At 42.5% G+C, this 12,076-nt stretch overlaps 1 protein-coding gene across 1 annotated transcript in view; it reads left to right on the forward strand.

The window, feature by feature from the left end:
- Nucleotides 1-151: 151 nt before the first annotated feature.
- TMCO1 (transmembrane and coiled-coil domains 1) overlaps nucleotides 152-12,076 on the forward strand; it is a 20,827-nt gene continuing 8,902 nt past the window's right edge. Inside the window, exons 1-5 of the mRNA XM_010295760.1 lie at nucleotides 152-158; nucleotides 1,457-1,546; nucleotides 5,138-5,197; nucleotides 8,795-8,841; nucleotides 9,443-9,510. Coding sequence (XP_010294062.1) covers nucleotides 152-158; nucleotides 1,457-1,546; nucleotides 5,138-5,197; nucleotides 8,795-8,841; nucleotides 9,443-9,510 — 272 coding nt within the window. The remainder of the gene's footprint in view (nucleotides 159-1,456; nucleotides 1,547-5,137; nucleotides 5,198-8,794; nucleotides 8,842-9,442; nucleotides 9,511-12,076) is intronic.

The raw sequence follows: 12,076 nt of genomic DNA on the forward strand, positions 1-12,076 counted from the left end.
GGTGCCGTCCGCGAGAGGCACGGGGAGGGCCTGGACGTGGCCGGAAGGGGGCTGGCAAGAGGCTGCTCCTCGCCTGTGCCGCCTCGTCCCTCAGAGCTGGGAGGGAGCGGGTTGAAGGGAGGGACTGGGGTCACTGGGGAGGGTGGGCGAAATGGAAGGTAGGGCGCGTGTCGGAGGAAAAGCAGGACAGTGAGGGTGTGAAACGAGGTTCAGTTACTTGGGGCCACCCGAGGCCTGGTGCTTGGAGACCGGTGTAGGCACTCCGGAGAACAACAGCGAATAACTCTTGAATAAAACCGACCTCTGATGAGAAGTGGTGGGAATTGGGCGTGTTTGGCCTAGAAGATGGAAGGCTATGGCAGGATGGGCTGACAGTTTTCCGTGTGCCTGAAAGAGGACGCTGGTGGTTTTATGTGGCTCTTCTTTATGTGGGAAGGATGCAAAGAAATTGCCTGAACTTGTAATGATGGTGACTTAGACTGGTTGCTTGAAAAGGGTTTTTTAAATGGTAGGGTGTTGAAATAGGTGGAGCTTTTTAAAGACAGTCTGGATAGATAGTTTTTTGGGTAGTCAAAGTCAGAGGCTGCTCCCTCTTGCTGGCATTGAGGTATATCCCAGACTCTCCTTTGTACCAGAGCTGCAAGACACCATCGCTGGGCATTCAAGGGCAGGGAAAGTTCCAGGTGGAATATGATACTTCCTTTTCAGGAGTCTCACTACATTGCATTTGGGGTTAGATGGTGTACACACCTGTCACCTTTCACAGCACACAGCTGTGTTGACCCCCGAAGCATCTACAGGGTTCCCTTCCCTGCAGCTGGTGATCCTGGGGTTTCAGTAGCACAGTCCTGTTGTCAAACAAAAGCCAAAAAAAGAGTCAAAAGCTTTGTGTAGGAGCTCAGATTAAACTGTTCACAAACAGCAAGTTCTGCACTTGTGGCATGACTTGTTTTGGTCATGTTTGAGTGCAGAGTGTTAGACTGGAGAATCACTTGAGGTCCCTGCTAGCCTAATACCTGTATTTGCCTTTTTAAAGCGTGCTGCTACTAACAGGCAGGTCCTGGTAGGAGTGGCAATTATTCTTTGGGCCTTAATTAGGTGCTATGAAAATGCAGAACACAAAGATGTTTATTGCTTTAATCAGCTCCTGGTTTTAAGGTGAATAACAGCTGGTAAATATGAGCATGAAGGAACTGAATGAGTCCCACAAAATAGCAGTGCTCAATAAGATAGCCAGTAACTTCTAAAGACACTTATTTTGTAGGCACCATTGCTACATGGAACTTGAGAAGGAGATTTGAAAGAAAGTGATGATATAGCTCTCTTGTCACTTGTGGTACCTTTGCTGTATTATAATGTGGTTTTGTAGATGTGACGTGTATTTTTTGTATACATGTTTGCTAACTTGTATCCCTAGTATTGCAAGAGGTCTTTACTTATCTAGTTACTTGCTGAGTATTTGTTTCAGGTATAACTTGGGTGCTGGTATACCGAACAGACAAATACAAGAGATTAAAGGCTGAAGTGGAAAAACAGAGCAAGAAATGTAAGTACTTTTCAGACATTAGAGAATGTCTAGAGCAAGCATGTCTTGCTGCTCCTGTTACATGCTGCTTTAGCAGATGTCAAATTATTCATTAATAGAGTCTGTGCTCTGAGAAGTTCCTGCTACCTCCTCTGCTAAGGTAGTGTCCTGGTTTCAGCCAGGATAGAGTTAATTTTCTTCATAGAAGCTATTGTGATGCTATGTTTTGGATTTGGGATGAGAAAATGTTGATAGCATGCTGATGTTTTGAGTTGTTGCTAAGTAGTCAATTAAAACTAAAAATTAACTCTATCCTGGCTGAAACCAGGACAGGGAGAGAACTTTCTTCTGCTTGGATTTTGTAGGAGCCTAATTTTACAAGTTACACAGATCTGTACTGAGAGGACTGACTTGTGTCCTTAATTCTTGTCCTTTGCTGGAGGAAAGGTCACTACAAAGACCTATTGCATCACCTGATTTACCCCTCCTCTTCATGGAGGGCAGGAGGGAGTAAGAGATCAGTACTGGCATCTTTTTTTCTGAACATGAATAGCCAGTGTCTCTATATGTAGAGTCCTTTAGATGCCTGAAATAAGTTCAAAGGTGCAGTTTCCGCTTTTCAAGGGCAGTGGAGAATTTGAGATCTGCAGTAAGAAAGAACTAAGGTTGAATAATGAATACCATGAGAGGACAGCATTATATGTAAAGAGTAAAAGTGATGATTAATGGTGGGGAATGAGTAAATACAAAGTCATGATAGTAAGGTCTGAGCTATCAGCTGACATAAAAATAGATTATACTAGTGTAAACTGGAAACAAATAACATTCATTAGGGAAGAAGTCCCAGCTTACTTCCCTAGAGAGGTCTGAGAGGCCTGTGAGGTGTTGAACAAAGGACAAGGGAGGAAGGGAAAAGGGAGCTGAGAAGATATGCATCAGATATTAAGAGGAATGGTAAACAAGAGGATCTGAGCATGGAGAGTTTCTCTGTATCAGAAGCCAAGGAGCTGAGGAGAAATTCAGCTGACCTTTCAAACTCAATTGTATATACCTTACACAAGTTGCAGCAGTAAGAGACAGCACTCAACTGGGGCCAGACCTGAGCTGGTTTTACCTTCAAAATATTTCACCATGATGTCAGTACTTTTAGTGTGTGAGAGAACAATATTATCAAAGTGTGCTCTTTCCAGTCTAGCTTATTCCAGCCTTCCTCTGGGAAAAACAAACTGAAGAGTTGAAGTATAGTCATGCTTGTGTCACAGCTCCTAATTTAGGGGCTTTTGTCATCACAGCAGTGCAGATGAGGATTGTATCTCTGCCTGCCTCACTTCTAATCCCACTTGGCTGAAAAAAAGTTGTAGGGTAGAATTAGCCCCAAAAGAGCAAGTTTAGAGAAGTAGTTGAAACCCAGCTGAAAACTTTAATGTTTGTTAATGTCCCAGTGTGTTTCTGCTGTGGAACTCTGAAAGCAGTTAGCAGGGCTCAATCTCTGGGGTTTAATGATTGCTGTAAGAGTTTAATGCTGTTTGTTTTTATAGCCCTCCTGGTATCTAGGCTATAATCTGTGAGGGGAAAGATGTGAGGTTGGTGCATTTCAATTAGTTTCTAATTGTTTGATTTCCCAACCCCCAACAAAAAAGTAAAACCAAATAAGGAGTCACTAAAAATTTAGCTTGGCTTTTTTTCCCCCCTCCTGTGCTAAGGACAGCTGGCTGACCTAATGGCTTGCAGACAACTTGTAAAGTAGACCACTTGAGCCACACCTTTCAACTGTTATCTAACACATCTGAAACAGGAAAAAACACATTTGAGATCTTTAAACTCTCCCATGAGAGTCCTAGCAATACTTAGGATTTGTAAAAACAGATGGGCCAAGTAGTGTGCTTGTTACTCATTGTTACTCACAGTCCTTAGTTTCATCCCACAGCATTGTCTGAGACTACCTCAGAATGCTTACTATAATCTCTGCAGCAAAAGTAGTGGTAACTTTGCAAGGCTGAAGGCTATCTCTAGAATTGCTGCTGTGTTATGTCATGTATGGTCCCACAGACAAACTTGTGAGACAGTTATTTGTTCTGCTCAAGCCACAAGGGAATTAAGTCTGTAGAGTTCCTCTGGGTTGGCATAAGGCTTAATAGTGCTGTTTAGAGTGAAGCTGGGGTATGGAGGAGCCCTCTTGTTAGGTCTGGGAGCAATAGGTAGGCCTGAAAAGAGTCCAAGTGTTCTGTAGTTGGGTTTAGAGTTGGGGGCCATGGGGTTGTGTGGACTAAGGTTGGGATGGACTGATCGGGATCTCCCAGCTGGATTTGGCATAAGGAAGGTTATGGAGAGCTTTGAGCGCTGGGTGTGTTGTGTCATCTGGCATCTCTCTCCAGCATTCCCTCTGAGCAGACTTCCCTGTTTTTTCCCCTTGTGCTAGCCTGCCCATCAGATATGCTTGTTCTTTGGAAAAAAGCAGTTGTGTATTACCTAAACATCATATCTTCCATGGGAATGTAGTATCTTGTCTGGGCTAGTGTGGTTTTCATAGCAGTTGCAACTGACTTGCATATCACAGGCATTTCAGAGGGCAGCACTAAAAAATCTTTGTGTGACTGGGAAGGCTGACTGTCTTTCACCTGTGCTTTGAAATGAAGGCTAGAAGTTCTGTGCTGAGCTAGTACCTCATATGAGAAGAGTCCTAATGCTGAGGTCTCTAAGCTGATTCTGTGAACTGGCAAGGAGCCAAGTCTATTCATTGCTAGAGTAGATATGGTACAGATACATAGCATTTAGAGTAAAAAAGGGTTGCTATCTGTTGTTCAACCATAGCTGTGATTTGTCATCCTCACTTCTTGTACTCTTACTATACGTCTTAAAGTGTCTCTTACTTTCTGGAAAAGTTGTTCTTGCTGTCAGCAGAGGAGTACTTGCAGATGAGCAGCGTATTTTACTGTGTTGTGAGTTCACTATGCTGGCTTTATGTTAGCCTTTTTTGCTGCAGTGGTAGTTGCTTGCAGATGCTTGAGTGTCTGATTTGGGGCCTTAGTAACTTTGAGCTTAGGCTCCTACTTTAAAATATTGGAAATGCTTTAGTACTAATTAATTGAAGAATGGAGAGGCTGTGGCCGACTGCTTGGACAGCATTTCCCCTGAGAATGCCTGCCTGTGAAGAAGGGATGTACGAGAACACAGGCTGTCCTGTATTGTGCTTCCCACTGCAGATAATCGGGAGCAGAGCTTGCCACAAAGCTCTTTTCATTACACTTGCTGAATCAAAAGTACTGTCTAGTACTAGTGACAAATCAGCAAGGGTCATTTGAGCCAAAATTGTCCCCAGTCTGCTCAGTTAATAATGTAATGGGCTCTTGACAGAGTTTAATATTAACCCTTTAAGTATTCTGGTATCTCATCCAGGGTTTTGAAAATTTTTAAAAATTATTTCTAAGTGTTTGGTGGACTCAGCCATGGTGGTTTAAAACTTATTGATTCTGAACGTGTTCTTATTCATACCTAGCTTCCTTTTGTGCCTCTGTTCTCTAAAGAAATAAAATGTTTTGTTTGGTGTGTGGAAGAAGGGGTGGTGGTATCCCTATGCAGAAATGATAGAATATCTTTATTTTCACTTGGCAGTGGAAAAGAAGAAGGAAACAATAACTGAATCAGCAGGCCGACAGCAGAAAAAGAAAATAGGTAAGACTGGGAGAGGAGTGTAGTGCCTGAAGAATGTGGGAAAGTTGAGAAATTTATGGAAGTGATTATCCTTTCCTTCCTTTCAAAACTATTTATTTAAAGGGTTACTAGAGCTGATTCTTGGCCTGATGACTGGAATATGAACGCTTTTGCCTTACTCTTCCAAGACAGGAGACATCTAGCCTGCTGATGGTTTTAGTCAAATGCAGAGAAGGGCAGCGTCATTGAGAGGAGCAGCGCTTCTTGCTGAACTGGTTGCCATTCTCTGATTGGAGCCTTTATGTCCATGACTGACAGCAGAAGTTATTAACAAAGCTCTTCGCTGCAGCGTACAGTCAGCTTGCAATAGCTATATGACTATGATTGTGACTTTTGGATCTTTAATTTTTTTTCATCATTTGAACACTTCAGAGCTGAAGGTGTTTGCATGTTAACTGCAGCTGCGCTTAGATTTGTTTCAAGTTTGATAAGTTAGTTTTGCTCAATTTTAGGTCGTGATTTATTTCCATTCTTTTTTCATCGTCAGTAAGCTTACGTCTTTCTGGGTAAAGGTAACTCTTAAGTACTGAACTCTGCAAGAACGTGGTAGATGTTTAATGGATGTGAGCTTTAGAAAGTTTTGTTATCTGCAGGACTCTAAAGTAAACCGTGCAGCAAAGCTCGCAGCAAAGCTCAGTTGAACTATTACAGAAATCGTGGCAGGAACACTTCTGATAGCTCCTGGGAGTTGGTTTCCTCATTCCTCTGTAACACCAGGTAGCTGGATTAGTCATTTGATCTGTACAAAGCTTGGGAATAATTATAAACATATCTTCAAACAGTTCTTCCTAGGTATAAAACCTGTTATCATTAGACTCCTGAAGGGACAGGAGCCAAAATTCTTGCTCTTGAGCATTTTCAGTTTTTAATCATGAATAATCCCTGTGTGGGATGAATACTACTTGGTGGATAAGGCAACTTTTTTAATTTACATGCTGTTGTTACATATGATCACTTTCAAATTCATGGCAATGACTTTTTTTGCAGGGCACCATCCAAGCTATGTTCCTAGCAGAGAATATTTTACTTGTGCTTGGACTAAACTAATAAACACTAGAATCTGAGGAATTCAGATGCTCCACCAATTTTTTTATACACTGAAATAATCTTGTTTTGCAAATGAAAGACAAAGCACAAAGGGACTAAGAAGAGAACTTAGGAAATGACCACTGATTTTGTTTGCTGTGATGCTTGCTGGCCAAGCCCAAGATACTGAGACTGAATTTTTTTTTTATTGGAAGTACTGCATAACTTGAGAGTCTCATTTGTTTTCAGGCAAAGCTGAATTCTTAGTGTTCTAAAAAACCAGGCCCTAAATGTCAAGCTGGACATCCAGAAAATGACTCACAGCTGTTAACTGCTTTTGAAATCTCTGATCCCGGTAACTTACTGGATGTCAAATCATTCTGCAACATGTAGCATTGTTGTAACAGCAGATTTACTTGCACTGGAGTTCCTTTAAATTCTACCATTCTAGTTTAAAAAAACAAACAAACACCAACCAAAATGAGTTGAGGCTTTACAGATAAGTCACAGCCATGGTACAGACCTGCCTTGGTTGCCTTCTGTTTTGTGTGCGGGCTAAGGCAGGATGTGTCTGTATGGTATTTATTTGGTTACATAAGGGATGAATCATATATATGCACAAGGAGGTAGGGTGAAAGTCGCATGGGAAGGCTTAATTTGGTGTTCCTATTTACCAAACTTTTTATTTTTAAGTGTAAAGTGAAGTAACTTCAGTCACGTTGTGTCTAAATAGCCTTTCATGCTACTGGAACAGGATACCTTTAAGATCATGGTGCAGCCTTCTGTCATTTCAGCTTAAGGAGTGTGTGTGTTAGCTTAAACTTGGCTGCTTTCTGTGTCCATAAGCCCCTAGAAGAAAAGACAGTGATGTTCCCAGGAGTCTACATGAGGGCCAAGTAGATAGCAAAACAAAATCAAACAAAAAAACCTCCAAAAACCCCAACGTTGGCAAATATTATTGCTCTATCCTCATGGTTTGTGTTCCAATGAGCAGAATAAGTTTTTAGACTTCAGGGTGCTGCTTGTTGACCCAGTCCTCTTTCTGTGCCTCTACCCAGCTGTATGGCAAAGTCCTTAAATGCTGCTTATGTTAATTATGCTTGTGCTACTGGGGAAGGAACAGACCATTTATGTAAGGTGGTAGGACACCCAGAGCCTGTTTGTTTTGAATTTGCAGAAGTAGGTGAGAAATGGGTATATTGGGGGATCAGGGCTGTATTCTTTATCCCCGTGTAACCTTTAGCCCATCTAAATAGGTGGTTAGTTATGTAGCAGAGGGGAAAAAACAAGTATTTGTGCCAAATGTGATTCCTGAAGAGCTGGGCTGTGGTTGCTGAAATGTCCCAGAACAAAACTCTCCACCTGGGTCAGGAAGCAGGTGTCTGGAAAGTTCCTGCCAGAGGGGATGGTTTGTAGTTAGAAGCAATTGAAAATAGCAGTGAGGATTCTAAGAAATTGGATAGGGGTGTTGCTGTTGCTTTTTACAATGCTTAGTGCAAGTCTCTGTATTTAGCAGGGGCTTGGAAGATAGTTGTTGAGCTTCTTTGCCGTGGGCCTCTTGTGCTGACGCTCATCGGGGATCCACTGGACAACTCGCATGCTGGATATCCCTTGACAGTCCTCCAGCATCCCCTGCCTTCTTCACTCACTGTTCTTTGGATATTTCTTCATTGTCCACATCTTTACTTCAGCTAGGTGTTGCTTCCAAGCCCTGGCTGCCCCTCTGGGTCCTCAGTCTGAGGGGAGCACAGTGGACAAGGAATGATGGGGACATGGGACAAGAAAGGTGACAGGTGATGGGTAATGCCTGAGGCCAGAGCAGTCCTTCAGTGAGGGGCATGGAAAATGCCTTCCCAGAGAACTGGGCTGTTTGTGATGACTTAAGGACAGACTAAATTTCCAAAGTACTATTTTAAAGTATTCTCTACAAAGCATAGTAATATATACATTACTGAAATTAATGTAGAAAACATCTTTCCTCTTTGGAGAATCTTTTAGGTGTGACAAGGGTCCAAAATTCATTATTAAGATCAGCAGGATGTTAACCTCACTGAGGTCCTGCTCCCAGCTCTGTGTACAGTTTCAGGGTCCCTTCTAACACCTCCAAAATTAAACCTTTATATAATGTATTTATAATGGCGATCCTGGTGTGCAGCAAATTGAGACTGCTCTCTTTCGGAAGTGTGATATAGAGGCACTGTCTTTGTTTTCTGGCAACATTGCTCGTGCTACTGTGTTAGTTGGTTGAGTTAGCAAATTTGACATTCTGTGCATTTCTTTCAAAAGTGCTGAATGTGTGATTCTAGCCTCCTCCTCTTTTGTGCCTGCTTTGCTGCATGTTGCTGTGATGGAGAAGCAGCTGGCTATGTACAGTTTTTCACTTTATGCTGTCAGGCATAGAGAGCTGGAGTTGGTTTTGGAAGTGTTACTTGTTTGGAGAGCCAAGAAGGTTAAGTCTTCCTGGAAATGAAAACACTCTGGTTTCTAGGTTGGTATAACTGATTATAACTGTTGTTGTTTTTGTCTTTCCAGAGAGACAAGAAGAGAAACTGAAGAATAACAACAGGGACTTGTCAATGGTAAGAAAATTAAAGCCAGATCCTGACTGCTGAAGGTTTCAGTTAGCTTTCTAACAGAAAGATTTGTTCAATTGGCAGACATAGCAGCTTTTCCTCCTGACAGGTCCTTCTGGATTATCTCTAATAGCTAAAGATTTTTGTATGAGCCACAGAGTTCTCCAGCAGTTACTGCATCTTCTTGTGCCCAATCTTATCTATTTTCATCTTTATAAGCCTCCATGATGCTTTCAAAGTAGAATTAATTTGTCTGACTGCCTCTTGTAAGTTCTGTCTTCATAATGATCCCCTGCTGATTGCTTGTATAGGCTTAAGGGGTGGGGAATCAACCTGTGGAAGGTAACAGGGCAATTCTCGAGCACTTTTTTCCCCTAAAGCAGCTCTTCACATTAGTGGTCTGCTCTGTGGCTGCCTTTACCCAGCTGTTGACCAAACTTCTCTTTGGGAGTTCTCCAGTCACTCTTACAGTCCCTCTGGTCTTCGGGGTCATCTTTTTTCCTTCTGTATTCCAGTGATGTGGTACAAAGCCTGTTCTTAAGGGTATGAGCCGATAATCCCTCAGTATAGGCCTGTTTTTGATTATCTCTGACCTTTCTGCATGCAGGTTCGGATGAAATCCATGTTTGCCATTGGCTTCTGCTTCACTGCCTTGATGGGAATGTTTAACTCCATGTAAGTATCAACTTTCTGGATTTTTTTCCTTAAATTTTCATGGTAAATATGTTTTCTACCTCCCCTCTATCACCTGAAGTGTTACAGTGACAGAGTCCCTCCAAGAACCATAACTAATCTGCGTAAAATGGATCAATATATCATATAAAGATGTGGTGGTTTGGTCACCACATGCATGCTCTGCTCAAGAGGGAATGCTGTGTGCTGAATGCAGTGAAATTGCACAAATTGCATTTAGTCTAGCCACAACTCTCACATCCCTTCTGCTTGGGAACGTCTTGGTTAGGGCAGGTTTGGTAGATGTCAGGCAAGCAGCTACAGTCTTCAGCTTCTTTGGCTTTGCTTTAATAGTGTGACCAAAGAATGCTGTCGCAAGCAAAATTGGGTCAGCTCCCTTGCCCTTAGAAATGAGCTCTAATTGCAGAGTTTGTTGTTGCCCTACTTAAGGTGATCAGAGTCAAGATACTAACAGGTCTAGGCATGGGCTCTAATCTTCCATTGCTTTAAAAATGACCTGGGATAGGTCTAGATTAAAAAAACAAACAACCCCCCAAAAAATAACAAAAAAGAAACAGAGACAAAAAAAATCACAAACAGTTTGCATGGTTATAGACAGCTTTATTTCAGATACGTGAAACTGAAAGACTGTGCTTGACTTTTAAAACTTAATTCAGTCTTGAAATGTGAACTTCCCATTGGCTATTAAATCTGAAGATGGCATGAATATGGTTAGTATAACCTTTGGGAGGCTGCTTAATATCTGGGCAATATACTTGTCCTGCAAACAGGAATTTACATTCTTGGGCACCAAAGCCTTGGGCTTCTGTGCTGGCAGTCCCCAGGATACAGTCAATTGTTGTTTTACTGCAGATCTGTGGGTGGATAAATTGCAAACAGGAGGTAACAAAATAACAGAAGTGCCACTGTGTGGACTCTATTTATTCAGTTTAGTCAGACTTCAGCATCTTGCATTCTCTGGAATGCTGTGAAACTGAGCAGAGGAACATGGCACTAAAGGACTTCAAAATTGGAGTACAGTCTTGAGTCATCGATGTCTCATTCCACTGCAACCCTGGACAGGGATGGAGGTGCATCGTGAGTCATGTGCCCAGCAACATAGCATCTGTGAGGGATTTATAGCGCTGCACCTGAGGCCTTCAAGTGCTTGCCTGGCTATTTGGGTGCAATGCAAACACCACCATGACTTCTGCCCCTGAAACAAACTGAAAAACAAAACAAAACCCACCCTACTCTGCTCACTTTCCTAGAGTGGGAAGAGGCAGTGCAGAGTATGCTATGACTGACAGGTATTACAGGATTGTAAGTTCATTAAGAGCTTTAGGAAGGAATTGATTTTTTGCTAAGTCCTGTGTGGTTCCTCCTTCCATAGATATTAACCTAAAAAATTAGTTTATTGGTTTCTTCTCCTTTAAGACCACAAAGTTTAGTTGTCTTGTTCCTCTTTTGAGGATTCCTTCCAATAGAGACCATGCTACTAGACACAGAGTTGATGTGAAGCTTTTGGGCGTATCTTTACTTTAACTCCCTCTTTAGAGGGAACCTGAATATGAACAGCAGGAGTATCCAGGGACCTCACTGACTTTTCGAGTTGAAATAGCTTTCTTGCTAATACCTGAGGCTATTGAATAAAAATCTTAAGGATTTGGCTGCCTGGCCTTTGGGGCTACATACTTAAATTTTTGCTCCTGGTCTCAGTACAAGGTAGATAGTGCATTTCTGTCTGAATGGCAGCTTTTGTGGGTTGTACCTGCACTGTCTGGAGCTGATAGAATGGAGCTGGTTCCTGCTTAACGTACTGTCAGTCTCTTGACATAGCATAAAGGGCAGCTGCTTGTCTCAGGAGAAGAGTAGTTCAGTTATGAATTCAGGGAGCTCTTAGGCTCCCTCTGGGAAGCTGCTGCTGCCAGGTACGTGCTGTGGGTGTGGTGTGAAAAGGAGAAGTGTGGCTGACACCTGCAATGGCTGTAGCCTCATTTGCTTGCCTTTCCTGTTCTTGAATGCGTTCATTGCTTTGGGGGACAAAAGGAGCAGGAATTACATGGAAGTAGCACAATGTGCTGCCCTTTGGACAAGTACTATGCAGACGCTGCTACTCTGTGGCTGGGTGCCTCACTGTTGCCAATTGCCAGCTTAGCCAAAATGGAAATTATTGTGATGACTGGCTTGCTTGCTTAGTGTCATTAGTAATGGGGCAGCAGGGTGGACCATGCTGGAAGGACATGTAAGTGTCAAGAAGGCTGGTTTAAACCCAAAGAGCAGAATGCTGTGCTGAAGATGTGCAGCTAAATGACTGTTGCAGCTTAAAAGGTACACTAGGGCAGTGAGATCTGTAGCGGTGGTGGTCTCCAAGCAGATGGGATTTCTCCTGGGAGAGAAATCTGCTTCTGTGTGTCTCAGTTTTCTCTTGTCAAACTTTTTAATGCAATCAGTTCTTAGTGTTTGAGTTGTGCATTTCAGTACCCCTTCATAAGAACTGGGAAAAACCTGCTGGAATTAAAAGCAGGTACCTCGGGGTGCTACTGCTGAAGTACTTGTCATTCTCACA

This window comes from Phaethon lepturus, unplaced genomic scaffold, assembly GCF_000687285.1.
Source record: "Phaethon lepturus isolate BGI_N335 unplaced genomic scaffold, ASM68728v1 scaffold5321, whole genome shotgun sequence".
Lineage (NCBI taxonomy): Eukaryota > Metazoa > Chordata > Aves > Phaethontiformes > Phaethontidae > Phaethon > Phaethon lepturus.